The sequence below is a fragment of the Argentina anserina genome, chromosome 1 (genome assembly GCF_933775445.1).
Source record: "Argentina anserina chromosome 1, drPotAnse1.1, whole genome shotgun sequence".
Taxonomy (NCBI): Eukaryota; Viridiplantae; Streptophyta; class Magnoliopsida; order Rosales; family Rosaceae; genus Argentina; species Argentina anserina.
Window position 1 is genome coordinate 1,441,926 of NC_065872.1, and position 19,816 is coordinate 1,461,741.

General features: G+C 37.6%; 3 protein-coding genes and 1 non-coding gene across 4 annotated transcripts; 3 read left to right on the forward strand and 1 right to left on the reverse strand.

The window, feature by feature from the left end:
• The first annotated feature begins 7,696 nt into the window (after positions 1 to 7,696).
• LOC126805011 (SPX domain-containing protein 1-like) lies at positions 7,697 to 10,136 on the forward strand. The gene is made up of 3 exons (XM_050532098.1): positions 7,697 to 8,061; positions 8,549 to 8,675; positions 9,311 to 10,136. Exons 1-3 carry the CDS (start codon positions 7,774 to 7,776, stop codon positions 9,745 to 9,747), a joined length of 852 nt encoding a protein of 283 aa, XP_050388055.1. The 5' UTR covers positions 7,697 to 7,773; the 3' UTR covers positions 9,748 to 10,136.
• A 790-nt stretch (positions 10,137 to 10,926) lies between these two features.
• On the forward strand, positions 10,927 to 12,497 carry LOC126805010 (peroxidase 25). Its single transcript, XM_050532097.1, has 4 exons — positions 10,927 to 11,157; positions 11,247 to 11,426; positions 11,508 to 11,670; positions 11,909 to 12,497. The coding sequence occupies exons 1-4, from the start codon at positions 10,963 to 10,965 to the stop codon at positions 12,328 to 12,330; spliced, it is 960 nt and encodes a 319-aa protein (XP_050388054.1). The 5' UTR covers positions 10,927 to 10,962; the 3' UTR covers positions 12,331 to 12,497.
• Positions 12,498 to 12,524: 27 nt separating this feature from the next.
• On the reverse strand, positions 12,525 to 12,606 carry TRNAS-GCU (transfer RNA serine (anticodon GCU)). The gene has a single exon. It is a non-coding gene; the product is annotated as a tRNA-Ser (tRNA).
• A 757-nt stretch (positions 12,607 to 13,363) lies between these two features.
• On the forward strand, positions 13,364 to 15,493 carry LOC126785629 (heme oxygenase 1, chloroplastic). The gene is made up of 4 exons (XM_050511252.1): positions 13,364 to 14,069; positions 14,570 to 14,793; positions 15,062 to 15,169; positions 15,266 to 15,493. The coding sequence occupies exons 1-4, from the start codon at positions 13,643 to 13,645 to the stop codon at positions 15,356 to 15,358; spliced, it is 852 nt and encodes a 283-aa protein (XP_050367209.1). The 5' UTR covers positions 13,364 to 13,642; the 3' UTR covers positions 15,359 to 15,493.
• The last annotated feature ends 4,323 nt before the right edge of the window (positions 15,494 to 19,816 follow it).

Consider the following 19,816-nt stretch of genomic DNA (forward strand, 5'->3'; position numbering starts at 1 on the left):
TTACTGGTTATACGACAACGTACCCTACTAATTAAGGGCACTTTGCTGGCCGATGTCGCGATCAAGTTGTTATTAACGTGCTGGAGGACCACCCCAATCCGTCGACTCGACTATTCAAAGTCTCCTTCCCTGCATCATTTCCAGTTCCATAGGTTACTAGGCTTTAAGTAGTAATTACTAATTAATTAGTACTGCCCATAAACATACATATATATATAAAAGAGAATTTTCAGGTGTGAACGGCTGTATCTTACGTAAGGTACGGATTCGCCAATTCCGGTGAGGCAGGCTGCAACGGCGAGGCGGACCAAACAACCGCACTCCCCACCTCCCGGCGATCCCATATGTGCCAATCAGAACTCTATCAGCGAACCACGGTGGCCGAAATCGCCGGAATCTACCTAGAAACTTGAGTTTTGCAGATTCCGGCCCACTGTGGGTCGCCGTTGGAGCTCCGGCCGGCACATACAGGATCGCTGGGAGGTGAGTAGTGCGGCTGTGTTGGTCTGCCACGCTGTTATGGTCTACCGTCGCCGGAATCTGCGGATCCGCACGGCTGCATATATATATATATATATACAGTCCCTATCCAGAGTGAAGTTCCAATTTTGACACACTTTTCGGTCAATTTTTTTCACCATAAGCGATTCAATATTTAGGTATGCTATTCAAGATCATCTGTACAAAATTTCATCTAATTCGACAATGGTTTGAGTTTTCAAAATTGAGATTTACACGAACGGTTCACGTTGAACAGTTTTAATTCATTCATTGATTTAATCTAATTTCAATACGTTAACGATGTCCGAATTAGATGAAATTTTGTACAGATGATTTTGAATAGCATATCTAAATATTGAATCACTTATGGTGAAAAAATTTGACCGAAAAGTGTGCCAAAATTGGAACTTCACTCTGAAACTTCATAGTGAATCTTCATATCTAAATATATATATATATATAGTCCCTATCCAGAGTGAAGATTCACTATGAAGTTTCAGATTGAAGTTCCAATTTTGGCACACTTTTCGGTCAAATTTTTTCACCATAAGTGATTCAATATTTAGATATGCTATTCAAGATCATCTCTATAAAGTTTCATCCAATTTGACAATGATTTGAGCTTTCAAAATTGAGATTTACACGAACGGTTCACGTTGAACAGTTTTAATTCATTCATTGATTTAATCTAATTTCAATACCTTAGCGATGCCTGAATTAGATGAAATTTTGTAGAGATGATCTTGAATAGCATACCTAAATATTGAATCACTTATGGTGAAAAAATTTGACCGAAAAATGTGCTAAAATTGGAACTTCACTCTGAATAAGGACTATATATATATATATATATATATAGTTCCTATCCAGAGTGAAGGTTCACTCTGAAGTTTCAGAGTGAAGTTCCAATTTTGGCACACTTTTCGGTCAAATTTTTTCACCATAAGCGATTCAATATTTAGATATGCTATTCAAGATCATCTCTACAAAATTTCATCTAATTCGGACATCGTTAAGGTATTGAAATTAGATTAAATCAATGAATGAATTAAAACTGTTCAACGTGAACCGTTCGTGTAAATCTCAATTTTGAAAGCTCAAATCATTGTCAAATTGGATGAAACTTTATAGAGATGATCTTGAATAGCATATCTAAATATTGAATCACTTATGGTGAAAAAATTTGACCGAAAAGTGTGTCAAAATTGGAACTTCACTCTGAAGTTTCAGAGTGAACCTTCACTCTGGATAAGGACTATATATATATATATATATATATATATATATATATATATATATATATATATATATGCTCATTAATTGCCTACACCAATTATAGGAAGTTTTTTACAGTACTGCATGCAGTGAGAGAACTGTAATAATTCATATGTTTCTGCACATCTACATAGATATATGCTTTTCAACGGGAACATGCACGCATGCATGAGATGATATTACAGGAACTTAGAGTAAACGGCTTCAAAACTATTTGCTTGTCAGTACCCTAAAGCCTAAACCGTAATAGGGTCACTTAATTAATTGTATGACATTATTGTTTGAGAATTGAATTTGCAAGAAGTTAGCTCATCCTCTAACGGTCTAATTAATCATTTACGTACAAACGGCTGGAGACAATCTTAGCTTACTGGTGTAAATAGACCTCATCGCTGCTATCGATCTCATTAGGTCATCAAGTATTACGTTCTAATGTAGGTCCATATATTGGTTCACTAGTGCAATTGTGCAAATAATAGCTGAAGTACGGAAGTATTATTGAATGCAGCAGGTTACTATGTATCAATATTGTATCATCCGATCCTATATTCCTATTATCCCATATATAACCTTTCAGCTGGGTCTGAACCAATCATCATATCTAAAGATCAATTGCTTCGAAGAGTCTTCTTTCTTAATATTTGAATGTTATACTTCTAGACAACACAGTCGAAAGTCGAAACCACCAGAGGAACCTTCCCAGACGGATTCAATATACCGTTGAGTACCAACACCGGCAACTCTTGACCGTAAATTTAAACACGTGGATATAATTGTTAAACTTGGCACGTTAGGGGTCTGTTAGAGGTGAGTGAGGAAAAAAAGTAAAACAAAGAAATGAGAGCAGGGTGGTTGCTGCCATGGGAGAATCCGATCATTCAAACTCATTTATGCTTTGCCCAACACCTTCGTTGACGACTTCCACTATAGCGGGCAATCTTCTCATGGATGAGTGGAACATTGTTAGCCATCGTCTCGTCGTGTTTATTGGTGCCTAGCGTTTTGATTCTTCTTCGTCGTGTTTATTGGTGCCTAGCGTTTTGATTCTGGAAGAAGGAGATATGATCCTCCGGTCTCTACTATTGATGATGATCTGTTGGGATTTCATAGAATTAATGGATGCTAATCTAGCGATCTCTGAATCGAAATTAGCTTGATTTATTTCATCATCAGATTTGAATCTTAAATTGGATTTCTCCATGCTTGATTCCATAAAACCCCAAATTAGCTTTGTTCTTTGGTCTCCATCTAATCAATACATGACTGATTTATGAGATAATAAAATAAACAGAGAAGAAGTGAGGAACTGAGGAAGAACACAAAGGAAGGGACGATAGGTCTTCATGAAGATATATGTGCAGGGTATGCTTTGGTTAGAGTAAAGCAAATGGCGGGTGGCTTCCACGCGTTGTTAGTTCCTGATGGTGTGCATCCTCCAATGGTGTTGACAATACTTAATAGCCAAAACGTTGTTGTCTCTTTGATGTAGTTGATAAACAACTAGGAGTTTTCTTAAACGCACATTTAGCAGGCTTTCACGCGTTCTCTCCCTCCCTCTCTCTAACCAAGAAAGAACTCAGTCGCTCCCAACACCCCAAAGAACTCAGTCGCTCTAATCTCATTTCGCCTGTCTTGTTAGTGGCAGTTTTTCCTAACTTATCTTTAAGCTTTTCCCCCAACCAACCCAAATTCTAGCCTCTTCTCATCATCTCTGTCTAATTTATTTACATCCTCCCCATCCTTGTTTATTTTTCTCTCTCTCTCTCTTTCATTATCTGTTGTTCTCTTCGTATTCCCCCAAATTTTCAATTTTTACCTTATATTAGGTCTCTCTCCAGATCAACTGTATTTCTCTGTATGCCGCAGAACGCTTTTATTAGCTCTACTAGCTCTGCTCGGCTTTCTCCCTCCATTATTCTTTTTTTTGGTTTCTTTAGTTGTGGTGAAAGAGCTTGTCTATCTTCATCCGGTCAATGACAAAAGTGAGTTGTCGCTTATCTTATCTGTTTGATCACCGTTGCCGGGGCTGGCCTTCCATACCTCCTATTTCTTTTTTCTTTTACTTTGATTACGATGCCATTAAGCATCTTTCTGCTTGGTGGTCGCATGGTTGTGATAGAAGACCCTTTTATGGGCTATGATGTTGGATCTATGAGGATATCATGTGCTCTTGGTGTTCTGTTTAGCTGAATCTCCATATGACATTAAATATAACGATCACTTTATCGGGTGTTTCGGCTAGTGTCAGCGGCGACATGGTGGCCTTAGTCTTTACCCTTCTACATGGGCTGCTGTTTGGTTTATGTTTTTAGGGGTTGTTTGTTGGTTTATGTATTTCCTTTCCTGTTTCCTTTTATGTTTTGTTATTGCTGTAATTGTGGCCCAGTTTTAGGTTTGTACTAATTGTGTTTATTAATGAAGTTTAGGTTAAACTGCTAAAAAAAAAACTATGAGTTTTCTTCCACTTGAACATTAATTAATCAGGTTGTTGTAAAATGTGAAGTATGTATGTGAATTATGACACAACCCGATAACACGACTCAAAATTCACATGTAATAAAACGGATTGAACCTGCACAATTAAAAAGCGGGTCAGCGGCGGGTTAACCCGTTATGACCCATTTAATAATCGGGTCACCATTGATCAACCTATTAATACAAAAAGAACTCACATAACACGATTAATATAAAATTAAGTAAAATTATATATAAAATTAACATATACACGACTAATTTTAGAAAGTGACATCATCTGTACTACGGTTTTAATAAATCTTTACTCATTTTGAACTATAATATAGGTAATAAGATAAATTATTTTGTTATTTGTTTAAATATTTGTTTTAATTACTTATTTTATGTAAAATTGCACGATATATATATATATTAAATGAGTTAAAACATGTTGGAAACAAGTAACTCGTTTAATAAGTAGGTTGAGTTTATATTTAAATTTTTGACACAATTATTAAATGGATTAAGTTTATATTTATATTTTAAGACACGCAAAACACCTTGACCCGACACGAACTTAACCCAACACGACCTATTGAGAGTCCTACCGTGAAGTAAACAACAAATCTCTCTTGGGCCGAGGCTTTGATCCTAAACAAAGTGTTTTGATGTAAAGTACAACAAATTAAATATCTCTTGGAACTGTGAAGAAATGAACTAAACGCGGGACATACTAATTCAATTTTCAAGTCTTGTAACAGCAAAGTATCATACACATTTCATAGTTTTAAAAACATCGTCATTAGGAATATCCAGAAAAATCTTCTTAATAGATGCCATTGCTCGACGTGAGATTTCTAATTAATATTTTATCAACCAGTATTATATAGTAGTAATCCCAGAAGTTCAATGTGCTCGATTTTAATAGTGTACGTTTATAAGACTAATGTGCTCGATTTTAATTGTGTAAGTTAATACGACTAATTAGGCTAAACTCCAACTATCAAATTGGACCAGGACTTAAGAAGGGCATAGACACGCTTGGGGCCGAGACAAAAAGATCAAGGTTAAGGATGGTGCTCATGCAAATTAGTATTCTAATTAGCTGCAACATGAAGTTTTCTATTATACCCATTTGTATACGAGGAATATGCTTCTTTTAGATAATTAAATCACCAGCACGAAGCAACTAAGCCAAATCTCATAATTAACAACTCGAAGATAACCAACCCAAAAGGGAAAACTGACATATCACCATGACGGCATGACTTGTGAAGCGGCAAAGGATGTTTCTTTTCCCCTTAAGTTTGTCAGAAATTGGGAATAAACACGACCAAATATAGCATATATGATAGTAATCTATCATTATCAGTCTTAATTAAATCACCATTAGGATTAATGAAAAAGCCATAAAATAGAGGTTTTAGTGTGGGTGGGGAAATTGATGAAAGAGTACGTAGTTGACAATACATACTTAAGATTTGGAGGCACAAAGGAACCTAAGGGAAGAATATACTGATGGACTTGGGATTATCATTGATAATAACTAAGGGTAGGTTACAAAATGGTTAGTTAGCCTAACTATGTGAGTTACTATATTAAATACGCTATCTGAATCACAATGAGAGAATAATTTAGTCTCTACTCTAATCTTTAGTAACACACTACAATGTCCAATAATTGCTTATATTTTATTTTTTTAGTTATAAAGTGCGACGAAAATGTGACTGATAAGTCAATTGACGTAACTAAAGTAATGAAATTGAATAAAAAAGACAACGAGCGAGCACTTTATACTCGAATATCGAATCTAACAAGGTGTTTTTGGAAAACATGTTCACCACGAGCTGATGAAGAAAGGGAAGAACATGATTTGGCAGGGGAAACAAGATCGTTGGCCTGACTGTAAAGCAAAGATTTCATCACCAAAAGAACAAAATAGCGAGGTTTCCAACTTCCTAAAGACTCCTCATTTCTAGGACGGGAGGAATATCCGATAGGATGATCCGAATCTTCTCCCGCGAAAAGCCCAAAATGGGAAAAGCCCACCGTCCAGGGTTGACCTTTAATAATTTTTCTCTGTATGGCGGTACGACCAACCAAGATAGAGATAAGGACATGAAGGATATCTCCAGAAGACCAGAATCATACCAAGCTTCACTAGTCAGCAAATCAAGCTCACTCTCTCTTCTCGGCTCAGCTTTAAGCTTTTCTCTTTAATTTTAAATCTTCACTTCTAATTTTTAAGTAATCCTCCTTGTGTATTATATCAAACCCATAATGCGGCAAACTTTACTTTTGAAATATGATCTACACATGATACCTTCCAACCTCTAGCTCTTGATCAGTCATTGTAGGGGTGTTGATTTGTCACAACTCCTTCATTTGGTATTTAAAATCACAATGACATTTTGAAATAAAAATTATCGAGACAATAAAGAGTAAGATTTCATAAATGTTATATTACAAGAAAATAATATTGTTCAAAATATCATGCAAATCACAAGAAAAAAAAACCAAACGGTTTGCCGTAGATACTAAGAGTAGTTACGATCTATCATTGAACATGATCAACTAATCATGAACATAATAATATAGTATGTCACATCCGTTATACTGTGAATATATTTTGATCTCTTAATATTCATAGCTCAATTAATGCAGAAGTCATGACGGTCATTAAGGCTATTGAACTAGTTTGGGTCAGAAATTGGAAGTTCATATGGTTAGAGGTGAACTTTTTTTTTATCTATAGTTTCCTCATTTAGTTTCTTGGAGTCTTCGTATGGAATGGTCCAATAACTTGCATCGTATCTCCTAAATGTATTTTAAATCGAGTCATATTTTTCATGAGGGCAATCAAGTTTCTGATGCCCTTGTTAATTTCAGTGCTTCTTCAAATAGTTTTACCTGATGAGATTCTATTTCAGATTTTATGGTGAGTCATTGTAATACAGATTATTTAAGTTTTCCTAATTTTCGTTAGTTGTTTTAAGAATAATTGTGTTTGTCTTTTTTCGTTCATCTTTATAACATTTTTCATTTCAATAAATTTTCGTATGAAAACACTTTAGTCCTCTCTACGCTTATCTAAAATTTGTTTTTTAATCTCTTAGTCCAAAAAATTAAAATCAAAGACCCAGTAAGCATTAGTCAGCTCAACAGCTCCTCCGAGCCGGCCCCTAAGTCAGACAAGCCCACGTGTCCATTTTACAAAAGGCATGGAAGAAAACTGTTTTATTAAAAATTAAAATTAGAATAAAAAACTCTCTCTCTCTACCTGGAGTTTTGGACACAGTGATGAGTGATGACATGTGAAGTGAGGGAAAGGGAATAAAACCCAAGATATACTCTTTTAGACATTGACCAAAAAAAAAACTCTTTAAGTCACACAAAAGGATATTCCACCATTTACCCCTCGAATATTCCCTCCTTCCCGTTATATCCCCCTCCTCCTCCCCACCACACTTCTCCCTCTCTCACCCCACCACCACCACCCACTCCCTCCACACGACAAGTCGTTAACTTCCCTTATTCGGCGCCATGAAGTTCGGCAAGAGCCTGAGCAGCCAGATCGACGAGACCCTGCCGGAATGGCGGGACAAGTTCCTCTCCTACAAGGAGCTCAAGCAGCGTCTCAAGCTCATCGAGCCCAAGTCCGCTGGCGACCCCGCGACCAGGCCCGCCAAGCGGCCCAAACTCGAGGGCGACGCTGTTGCGGACGACATGTCGTCCGCGGAGATCAATTTCATTCAGCTTCTCGAGGACGAGCTCGAGAAGTTCAATTCATTCTTCGTTGAGAAAGAAGAGGAGTATATTATCAGACTCAAGGTATGCTTCACAGGTTTAGTATGTCATTGTTGTTATATTCCTCGATTTGGAGATGAAATTCGAACTCTTTTCCATTTAATTTGGAGATGTAATCGTTTTCTTTAGAAACAAACCACGAAAACGACGTCGTATATTCTGTAGTTCTGGGGTGAATGAGCCTCCGGAGAATGAGCACCAGTTACTCGGAATCTCTGTTTTTCCGTTTAATATGACGGACCGTTAGGCCGTTAGTGATTTTGGCGCTCTGCCGTTGCTAAATCGTCAGCCGCACGTGATTTAAAAATGCGTGTGAGGCTGCCACCTGTCAATTTGAGCTGGTTCGCACCACTCTTTGTAAAAGGCGGGAGTATATTCCGTTTAGTGTAATAAAACGCCGTTAAGGAACGCTGGCTTGCGCCGTGTTCTGGGTGCCTTGTGCAGCAGTTTTTACTAGTGTAATGTTGGAATTGTACAGCTTCTTATTAGTTTTTGTGTTTATGAACTGCAGGAAATACAGGACAGTGTGGCGAAAGCGAAGCATTCCACTGAAGAGGTCATGAAGATACGCAAGGAAATAGTGGATTTTCATGGAGAGATGGTTTTATTGGAGAATTACAGTGCCCTTAACTATACAGGTATTGATCCTTTCATTTTGTGTGATGAAATTTTAGCTGTCAGATTTCGTGTGGTTTTCGTTAGCGTTTCACATGCTTAAGTTATAGGTTTGTACATTGGGTTCTAAAGCTTGTTGTGAGAGAGTCTTGTTATTTGCATTAAGGCTTTGAGAAATGAAATTGGAAATGCATGTTGATAAGAAACAATGATTTGTGCTTGGGTAGTAGTAGTATTCATATAAGCTCCTTACTCTCTGGTGTCGATATGTACAAGAGTGATAGTTAGTCATGGACACCAGAGAGCTTTGAATGGATCAATTCTATTTATAACTTTTACATTGTTTATATAAGAAGTTTGACATAATTAGCTACTTCAATCTATTAATCTGCTTGGATATGACTTTCCAAAAAGTTGTCGTTTAATATGCATACTTTCATCAAACGTGATTTGTAGCTAATATGTACTACCTATAATGGGATATTTGTTTACACAATGAAAATGCTGGATGCCTTCTTTGGTTGATTAAAAATTTAGAATTGATGTACTTTGGTCCCTTGAATATAAATTTGGTGGATCTTAAAGCCATTTGGTACTTGTAGTCTGTGGTGTTATTTGGAATTTTGGAATTTGAAAGCTGAATTGGTTTCTGAAACAGGACTGGTAAAGATACTCAAGAAGTACGATAAAAGAACTGGCGCTCTTATGCGCTTGCCTTTTATTCAGAAGGTCCTGCAACAACCATTCTTCACCACTGACTTGCTTTACAAGCTTGTGAAGGAGTGTGAGTGCACACTTGATCAGCTGTTTGCAATGTGTGAACCAGCACCTTCAAATGAAGCATCTGATGATGGGGATGATGGTCCCTCTACTTCCAAGAGTGATGGACTTGGCAGAGTAAACAAGGAACTTGCAGAGATAGAGTACATCGAGAGCTTATACATGAAAAGCACCATATCCGCGTTGCGAGCGTTGAAAGAAATTAGAAGTAAAAGCTCAACTGTGAGCGCATTTTCATTGCCACCACTGCAATTAAATGGATTAGAAGAAGATGCCTGGAAAAAGGTCCCTGTTCTGGAACAGCTTGCTAAGTAGTTAGGGAGAGCTTATACATGAAAAGCACTATATCAGCGTTGCGAGCGTTGAAAGAAATCAGAAGTAAAAGCTCAACTGTGAGCGCATTTTTCATTGCCACCACTGCAATTAAATGGATTAGAAGAAGATGCCTGGAAAAAGGTCCCTTGCTAAGTAGTTAGGTTATGCAGATGAAATAGGGGACTAGTTTGTTCCCCTTGTTCTATTTTTGTTTTATTTTTTAAAAGTCTACATGCATCTGCTATGCATAATTATACTAACACCGATGTAAAATCCATAATTATAGCTGTAATGAATTCAGTAGAATTTGATAAGTTCTGTATAATTAATCTTTCCATTAATATAAGAAGTAATGTTCTAATCCAACTTTTGAAAGCTCCTATTCCTGATCTGGCTGTATATGTACTTACAAAGTTGGCGACTCATATAGTCATATATATGATTACAATACACTGATCAAATCTGGCGATGATAACTGTCGGAGAGATTTGTAACAGAAAAACTTTGAAATCCAAGTCTTCCGGGCAATGCTCTAGTATACATGATTACGATATATTTACCAAAATCGAATGTTGATAAACAAGAGTTAAAAAGCAAGTTTGTAGTCTCAATCTAATAGATAGATGATTGTAACCTTGGCTCGGAGAGAATTATAACAGATAATGTTGAAAGTCCAGCTGGTATTGCTGGCAATCTTTTCGCTAATGCAATGGTTCTTTGTTTCAATCCAAATTTCTTTGTTCCTTCCTTTCACATTACTGTGCCATATAAAAGGGCTGCATTCAATCATAAACTTAATCAGATTAGGCACTCAAAGTGTTGCACTAAGTCAGATTAAGCATAACAATTTCCATGCAAAAGTTTCCATGTGAAAATAGGAAATCAAAAGCAAATGTGAAACCAAATCAAGGAAAAAGGCCGAAAGCACTTGAAACCACAAACATCAATGAACCTATAGATGAAATACGCGTGGAGGAATAAAGCTAAAGGATCAAAGAAACCAACCCAGAGAGGCTTATTCCATTATCAACAAGCATATTAACAGTGAAATCCACTACTAAAGTTTGTGTATACAGCCCCACACGTTCCACTAATGAAAGGATTTGCAGGCCTAAAATCCATTTATAAACATACTAGTCCCTCATGTTTTGGTGTATAGTGGAGAGTAAACTAGCTATTGACACCCAACTCAAAAACACCTTGTTCACTGTAGACATGAAAGAGTTTGTTCTATTTGTCATTCTGGTGATGATTCTTCCTGTGAAAGGTCAACTGAAAACCGGGTTTTACTCCTCTTCATGTCCGAAAGCCGAGGACATTGTCCGGTCCACGGTTGAATCATACTACAAAAAAGATCCTACTGTTGCAGCTGGCTTGCTTAGACTTCACTTCCATGATTGCTTTGTTCAGGTTTTGCACTTTTAGACTATTTGTTAATTCTGTAAATTTTGGTGTTGTTTTGGTTTCATTTTCCTATTGATGCTTATGTTCTTTTGCAGGGCTGTGATGCTTCGATTTTGATCAAGAGCACCTCCGCAGAGAGGAATGCATTGCCGAATCTGGGGTTAAGAGGATTTGAAGTTATTGATGATGCAAAGGCACAACTAGAAGCTTTCTGTCCTGGACTTGTTTCATGTGCTGATATACTTGCATTGGCTGCTCGTGATTCTGTTGACTTGGTAACCAAGCTTCATTAGTCTAAATAACTGTTGCTATATGTTGATATATAACACTAAACATCTAAATGGTTTCTTCATTAGAGCGACGGTCCAAGTTGGAAAGTACCTACCGGAAGAAGAGACGGCAGGATTTCTTTGTCGTCTCAGGCATCAAATTTACCATCTCCTCTCGATTCCATTGCTATCCAAAGGCAGAAATTTGCTGCTAAAGGGCTTGACGATCACGATCTTGTAACTCTAGTTGGTAAGACTCTATGTTAGAAGTAACTACAAAAGGGTTATGGCTAGTTTGATCTTGAGGTAAGGAGGTGTTTGATAACTCTTCACCAAATGGTTCAAGTAGCTAAAAATATATAGTAAAATTTCAATCAAAGATAGTTTAGTGACATAGTAGATCATTACTTGAGCACCTTACTCTTAAACTGTCATTTACATGTCCAAAAATGCTATATAGTTATGGAAATTGAATTACATTTGTGTAGGGGCACACACCATTGGCCAAACGGACTGCTTATTTTTCAGGTACCGGTTGTATAACTTCACAGCTACCGGAAATTCTGACCCAACCATAAGCCAAGCATCTCTAGCACAACTCCAAGCTCTCTGTCCCAAAGATGGTGATGGCTCCAAACGTGTGGCATTGGATAAAGGTAGCCAGACCAAATTTGATGCAAGTTTCTTCAAGAATGTGAGGGATGGCAACGCAGTTCTCGAGTCTGATCAGAGGCTTTTGGGTGATGATACGACGCGCAACGTACTGCAAAACTATGCTGGAAGCATAAGGGGACTGCTAGGGTTTAGATTTGATTTTGAGTTCCCAAAAGCTATGATCAAAATGAGTAGCATTGAGGTGAAAACTGGTGCAGAAGGAGAGGTTAGAAAAGTGTGCTCCAAGTTTAACTAAGCACTGCAATATGGGGTGACTGTAATAGAAAATAAATGTGTAGAGGTGGATTATACCTTCCTCTGTATCCAAACCCTTGTCAGACTGATAGGATGAAAACTATATAGACTCACGTTGCATTGCAATGCAATTCAGATCATTTGAAGGAGCCTGTGTTTGTTCGAGTCTATGAACAAAAATGTAAAAACAATTAACGACGCCTGAGAGATTCGAACTCTCGCGGGGAAACCCCATGTACTTAGCAGGCACACGCCTTAACCACTCGGCCAAAGCGTCGTTGTTGTCCAGTCCTCTCCTTCAAAGATTAATTTCGTAGTTATCACACTTCCATATTATTAAAATAATTAAATCACACTCCAATCTCATACAAACAACTAATCAGAGACATGTGTGGCGAGAAACAAATTTTGCTGCTGATGCTCTAGCTCACTTTGCTCATCTTGCTAGTTGGACAACTGATCTTCCTCCCTGAGTAGCACATGCCGTTTGTTTTGAGTTTCCTCTTTGAGATGTCTTAGAGTCTTTTGTTTATAATGTGTTTTCTTTTCATTATCGAAAAAACAACAACTAATTACAGGCTCATAGCTAATGCTAACCTCACGTAACTAGTTCACGTAATAAGCGATGTTGGCTACACACCAAGCTTCGTTCTCTTTAAAAATAAATCGGTTGAAACGTGTTTATCTTTCGGCTACGTTGTTGAATTTCGGCATAGTTTGTATTGAGTTTTTTTACAAGAGAAAAAAGACGTTTTTCTTTCTCACTTCTTAATTTCTTAGGGGAAACCAACAATAACGTCATTTTGGCAAGCAAAGAAACACACGATCAAATCAAAAGACTGTTCCATACTTCTCCACAACAGACTCCACCAATCCACAAAACCCTTCCAAGTACTATTACCATCTCGCCCCCATCCAAGCCACAAGTCCCAACGACGTCGTTTAGGAAACATTCTGTCGTCTCTATCCTCAATCCATAGCCAGAAATAGCAAAAATACAGAGTAAACTAATAATAAAAACCATCAAACACAGAAAACTCAAAACTCCAAAGATCAAAACTTTACTTTCTTGATAGACACAAATCAGAGTCACAGAGACACCCCATAACTCTTCCCACCCACCACCATCATCAACCTCAATAATTCCCCATTACAATACTCCATCGCTTTGCCTTGAATAGTACGTGATCCAACTTCTTAACTCAACCCCATAAAATATATAACTTCCTCCTCTTGTTTTTCTTTAATCACAGACTTCTCCGTACACGCCACACCTTCAAAGTCACCACCTTTGAGTTTTTGGGTCTTCAAAAATGGCTTCTTTAACACCAATCTCACAATCCCAGTCCCTCTTCAACAAGCCCCAGTTCTTTCTACCACCACCCAAGTCCTCTTTATCCTCGGACTTCCTACCCAAGAGTTCAGTTTCGTTTCCCAAGATGAGTAGTACTAGGATTCCCATGAAGGCCGGAGTTGTGTCGGCGACGACGGCGGAGATGCCGCCGAAGAAGAGGTACCCGGGAGAGGGTAAAGGGTTTGTGGAGGAGATGAGGTTTGTGGCGATGAAGCTGCATACTAGGGACCAAGCTAAGGAGGGTGAGAAGGAGGTGAAGGAGCCTCAGGAGAAGCCGGTGGCCAAGTGGGACCCAACTGTGGAGGGTTACTTGAGGTTCCTTGTGGATAGCAAGTTGGTATATGACACTCTTGAGGGGATTGTTGACAAGGCTCCCTTCCCTTCTTGTGAGTTGTACACTAGTGTGTTTGCTTTTTATGTGCTTCTAGTTTTGATTGTTTGAAGGTTTGTGATAAGTGTTGTTTATAGAGTGTTGTGAATGGTTTTGGTGTCACTTAGGTGTGTGTAAATGTGCATCGATCAAGAAGTCATTGATCATTTATGTTTCTGTGGTATTGTACTTTGTTCAGTGAAACTGGAATACAGGTGTACTAATGAGTTGAGTTTAGGAGCTAGCAATTGCTTTTAATGATTTGCACATATGGTGAGATGTATCTTTTGTTCCGTTTAGTTTCAATTTGTATATGTTCGTATGTATATCCTTTTAGTACTTTTATTGCTTGGGATATCGATTTGCTGTGTTAATCGTCACAACATTGTTATCTTGGCAGGTTTCGTATATTCTGTGTGTGTTTGTGTGCACGTCTTGTTGTATTTCGTGTGTTTATGTGTTGTTTCTTTGCCGAGGTCTGATGTATAATGTTGAAATGTGGTCTTTTGCCTACAGATGCTGAGTTTAGAGATACTGGATTGGAAAGGTCGGAAAAGTTGGCAAAAGATTTGGAGTGGTTCAAGGAGCAAGGCCATACCATACCAGAACCTTCTGCTCCTGGTGTAACATATGCTGAGTATCTTAAGGAACTGTCGGAGAAGGATCCTCAAGCATTTCTCTGCCACTTCTACAATATATACTTTGCTCATTCAGCTGGTGGTCGAATGATTGGGAAGAAGGTATACAAATTATGCTTCAAAGTTGTATGCACAGTCATATTAATGTTTATGGAGATCAATGATATTTCCATTGATAGATATGTGACCTAGGGAAACTGCTTTCATCATTTATTTCGTGTTGTGCACTCATTACATGATTGCTAGCTGAAGGTTAAGTATTTAATTTACGAGTGGTAAATAATAAGGACTTTTAAGAAGGGATCTTAAACACCATCTAACCATCTTTCATATTCTTAACTAATGTTGTCATGTTTTTCCCCTACTTCAGGTGGCTGAAATGATACTCAACAAAAAAGATTTGGAATTCTATAAATGGGATGGTGAGCTTTCTCAATTGTTGCAGAATGTGAGGGAAAAATTGAATAAAGTTGCCGATGTAAGTTACTTTGATTTTCTTTTGCAAAAACAATTCTCATTTGCATCTCTTTGGTTGATCTGACTCTTTATACGATTTAAATGCTTGATGCCGCAGAGCTGGACAAGAGAGGAGAAGAATCATTGCTTGGAAGAAACGGAAAAATCATTCAAACATTCAGGAGAGATTCTCCGTTTAATATTGTCATGATAGTGTCGCTGCTTTTGTGATCTTGTGTTTCTATTAGCTTACACTTGATGTTGTAAACCTCCCCCTTGGAGACATGGGATCACATTAACTTTGCCATAGCAAAACAATTGTTCAATTGTTCATCATGTAAATAAGCTTCATTCTATCAAGTCTTTAAATTTATGAAATGGTTTTCCAATTTTTTATAATTACGTTGCTGCTTCACTTGGAACCTCTTAATCACTGATTAGCTTATATGAAACTAGTGTATAAATCTTTATCGACAATGCTCATATAGTGTCAGATAGGTTGATTTATGAAAACCTCCAAGCATAAATATGTATTCTGTATACATTACACTGAACAAATGAAAAATAGTAGGGTTTCCATCATCATGTTGTTAGCAATATCAGCTCTTGCTCATAAGGAAGGTGATGATTATGCAATGCCTCCGGTTTCGTCTCTTCCAAATGCGCCGTTGCCGTCACCGGAGGGATTAGTCGACGAAGGCCTATATGCCGCCCAGTGTGTTGCTAGGTGTCATCATAGACCATCCCTGATTCCATGATTTCCATCCCTCATAAATTATTTCACTCTGACCTTGGAGTAGTTCCCTGCAGGCTGAGAATTTGTATGTACAGATGCATGTCCGAGTGCACAATTGACAACGCAAATATGAAGCCAGAGCTCTATCATTGCACTCTTGGATGCAGTTAGAAGTATGCTGCTAAAGCAAAATTAACTGATTCAGGTAAGCATTGCAATTTCACTAATGTGTACTTTGAGATGCCTTCTTGATTAGTTGATTAATTCTAACACTACAAGAAAAATGACATATGACAAAATCTCAATAACAACATGCATGTGTTTAGAGCGTTGTTGATTACTATTTTTTATAACATGTTTATTTGTGCGTTGTTAATGTAGTTTTTGACTACGCATTCTGCGTGTTGTTATTTGGAATTGTCAATTCAACATATCAACAACTAACAGAAAGACACGTTGTTAAAGAATTTCAAAATAACAACATGCATCAATGTTAAATGTTTTTAAAATAACAATACGCAACATGTTGTTAAATATTTTACAGATAGACAACATGCAATGCATTGTGATAGGCTTCTCTTCAAAATTTGAAAGTGAAATTGAAAAATAGCAAACTTTTGCGCTTAAATTATTTGATTGATCATAATGCCCTTTCTACAAAAAAAGAAAGAAACAAAAAGACTTATCTCAAAAGGAAAGCATTTATTTACTCTCAAGAGAAAAATGAAGTAATCTCTCAAAATTCGTCTCATCTTTTCTGAAAATGTTATCTTCATCTCTCACTCACTAAAATTAGGGTTTTGAAGCTTCACGCAGTACCGGTGGTGCTCTGCTTCATCTTAGATCCTCGTTTCCAGTTCCGGCAAATCATTCTCAAAGTCTCTCCACAATTGTTCAATTCTTTGGGCGCTTGCGGTGTATACCTTAGTTCTAGTGCTCGTTTCAGTTCAAGTAGCGATTCCAAATTGAATTGGAGCTACTCTAGTGGTTCCTCGATGGCGCCTAGCCGGAGGAGTGGAGCTAGCAAAGCCGTTCAGGTCATCGCTGCTCGATAAGTGTTTAGGTGCTAAGAGACCTTCTCTCATAGTCATAAATCTGCGAACTCTAGACTAATTTCATTTTCAAACTTCTCTAGAATTCCATCTCTCTCTCTCTCTCTCTCTCTCTCTCTCTCTCTCTCTCTCTCTCTCTCTCTCTCTCTCTCTCTCTCTCTCTCTCTCTCTCGCAGTCGCCACCTCACTTGGTGTTGTGGCTTCATCTCCGGCTCGTCCGACATGGCACCTGCCAACAATCAATCAATTCAAGGCCCTGCGTTCAACTTTGACTAATCCTACCGTGTTTGATATCTGATTCCGCCTGCCGTAGATCTCAATTCGACGTCGCCTGACTACTTCGGCTCAACGGAGCCACCTCAAGGTTGTGACCTCGTCGAAGCTATTTCAAGATATCAATCCTTCTTTTACTTTATCAGATTTCAATTTCAACCTATGCTCATTGCATTAGGGTTTCAATTTCAATTGATTTGTGCGATTATGGTGTTTTCAGTCCATTTCTGGCTTTGTTGAGAGCTAGTTCATCGAGAGAAACAACCTCATTGTCTTATCCTACCACCTCGTCATCAACGAGATCGACTTCTCCACTGGTACTCCTAAAAAATTTAAGATATGCGTTTGTGATTATCAGTGAAATCGAAGTGAATCGTGTTAAGTTTCTAGCTATTTAGTAGAGTAATTCATGGATTTGAAGTCTTAGTTGTAATCTGTGCTAAAATTAGGTTGCGATAGAAATTTAGGGTCTAAATCTCTATATATGAAAGTGTAAAAGTAATCAGTCAAAATTTCATAGGAGTTGCGTGTAGAAATTGATTCTGAAGTGTGCGTCGCTCTAGGCTTGCTGTTAGATAAACATGAATACTCAGATATTGGTTGGAGATAGTTTTCGAGAAGTATATTCGAGTTATTTAAGCTCTTATTAGGTTCCTTGATTGTTAGATACGATTTGGTATATACTAGAACTGTATATATGCATTCAAAACCGGAATGTATAGGGTGTCTCCTATCTCTTTGGCAAAGGCACTGAAAAATGATGTTGAGTTAGAAGGGATGCGGAATTGTCATTTAAGGTAATTGATTCATCTTCCAAACTTGGGTTTGTTCTGATTTTTATACTTTTATGCTCTCACTATCATTTTTGGTTTTCTTTGTTTTTAACATTAAAATGTCTTCAACATCAGATAGATTCACAATAGATACTTTATATGATTACCCTTTGAATTGTAATTTGCATATAAATTTTGGTGGGAAATTTTGATGCACACTTTGTTAGCACAGTTGAATGCCTTAACATCTGCAGTTTAGGCTTTCATTTCACTTATGTGGTTTTGAATTTTATGGAAGAAAATGTATCCATAGGAATAGATGAATATGTATAAATGTTTTGAATTAGATATTCTATTCTCTAGTCAGGTATCTAGTTTGTCATTTGCTTATGTACATTGGGTGCAGATGGGGTTTAAGCTTTGACAGTGTGGTGGATGCTTCTACTTCATTTTTGGGTACAATAACAATACTTATGTATTTATGATAAAAAGTGCTCAAAATGGCTTTATTAGGCATGACAGTCTCTACAGACACACATGGTTCATTTCTTTGTGAAGATGCATCATATTATTGATTCTGTTATAAGAAAGCTTTTCTGCATTGTCATTACAAAGGAAAATATGCTTACAACTTATGGATATATGACAAGTGGTAATTTTTGTCCAGGGATGCTGCTGCTCTAGCGCAGTTTTAGGTTTGGATCGAAGAGCAAATCAACAAGAATGTGAAACTATGGATGGCAATGGACATGATAGGGTCAGGAGATCGAAATACCATACATATACCCAATTTCAATTACATTCACATACCCGCCCCAATCTCCGTTAGAAAATAATGGGTATTCCCCGTTTTCATACCCGTTGGGTAAGGTTGGGCATAAAAACCGATGAAAAAAACAGCTGAACCGGACCAAACCGGCCCGTTCGGGTCGGGCTTTATACTCAAAATTCAATGTTTTATCCGGTCCGGTCTGGTTCGTCTCTAACCCGGTCCGGTCCCAATCCTTTAGATTTTAGAAAACCTTAGGCCCGAGAAACCCTACTATGTCTTATATGCTATTAATCCTATTATTGGATTGTTTTCCAAGCCTACCATATTATAATAGGATTGAGTACATGTGATTGTTTTGTTATAATAAAACCTAAAAACCTAGCAATAGTCAATTCATCCGAGTTTGGACACCAAAGCTGCAATGCCGCCACACATCCTTTAGTTCTCTCTGATGGTCAGACTTTCCTCTTCCTCCTTTTTTTTCTTCTCGGCATAGATACTTTTTAGTTAGTATTGGAAATTTTTGCTCTTGAGACTTATTTTTAATATGTTATATATTTGTTTTTGATTGTGTGGTTGGGTATTTCAATTAGTTCTACCATTACAATTTTGATTGACTATTTGAATTAGTTTTGCTATTTGGAAATCTGAAAATTTGAAATCAAATTAAGATAATCGAGTTATCAGTTATACGATTTGGTAGTTTTATAGTCATACTCACTTGAAATATTGATGTTGTACAACAGGTTTGTGAAACAATGAAGGTGAGGAGTGTGAGAATGCAGAAGCAAAACTGAACATTGACATGCCTCAAAACCCGACAGGACCCACCGGGTAAATGGTGGTCCAGGCTTTTGCCGATCCCATCATTTCTAAAATAGAAACCGGCCCGAAATTAGAGCAACCGGTCCAAGCCCAAGCCTTGCAAAAAAGTGCCGGTCTGGGACCGAGCCCAACCCTACCGCTGGGGATCTGTTTCTCATACCCGCCCCAATATCCGTTAATGATATTTTATTATATTATATAAAAATTCATATGAAGTATAGAAAAATGTAAAAATTTA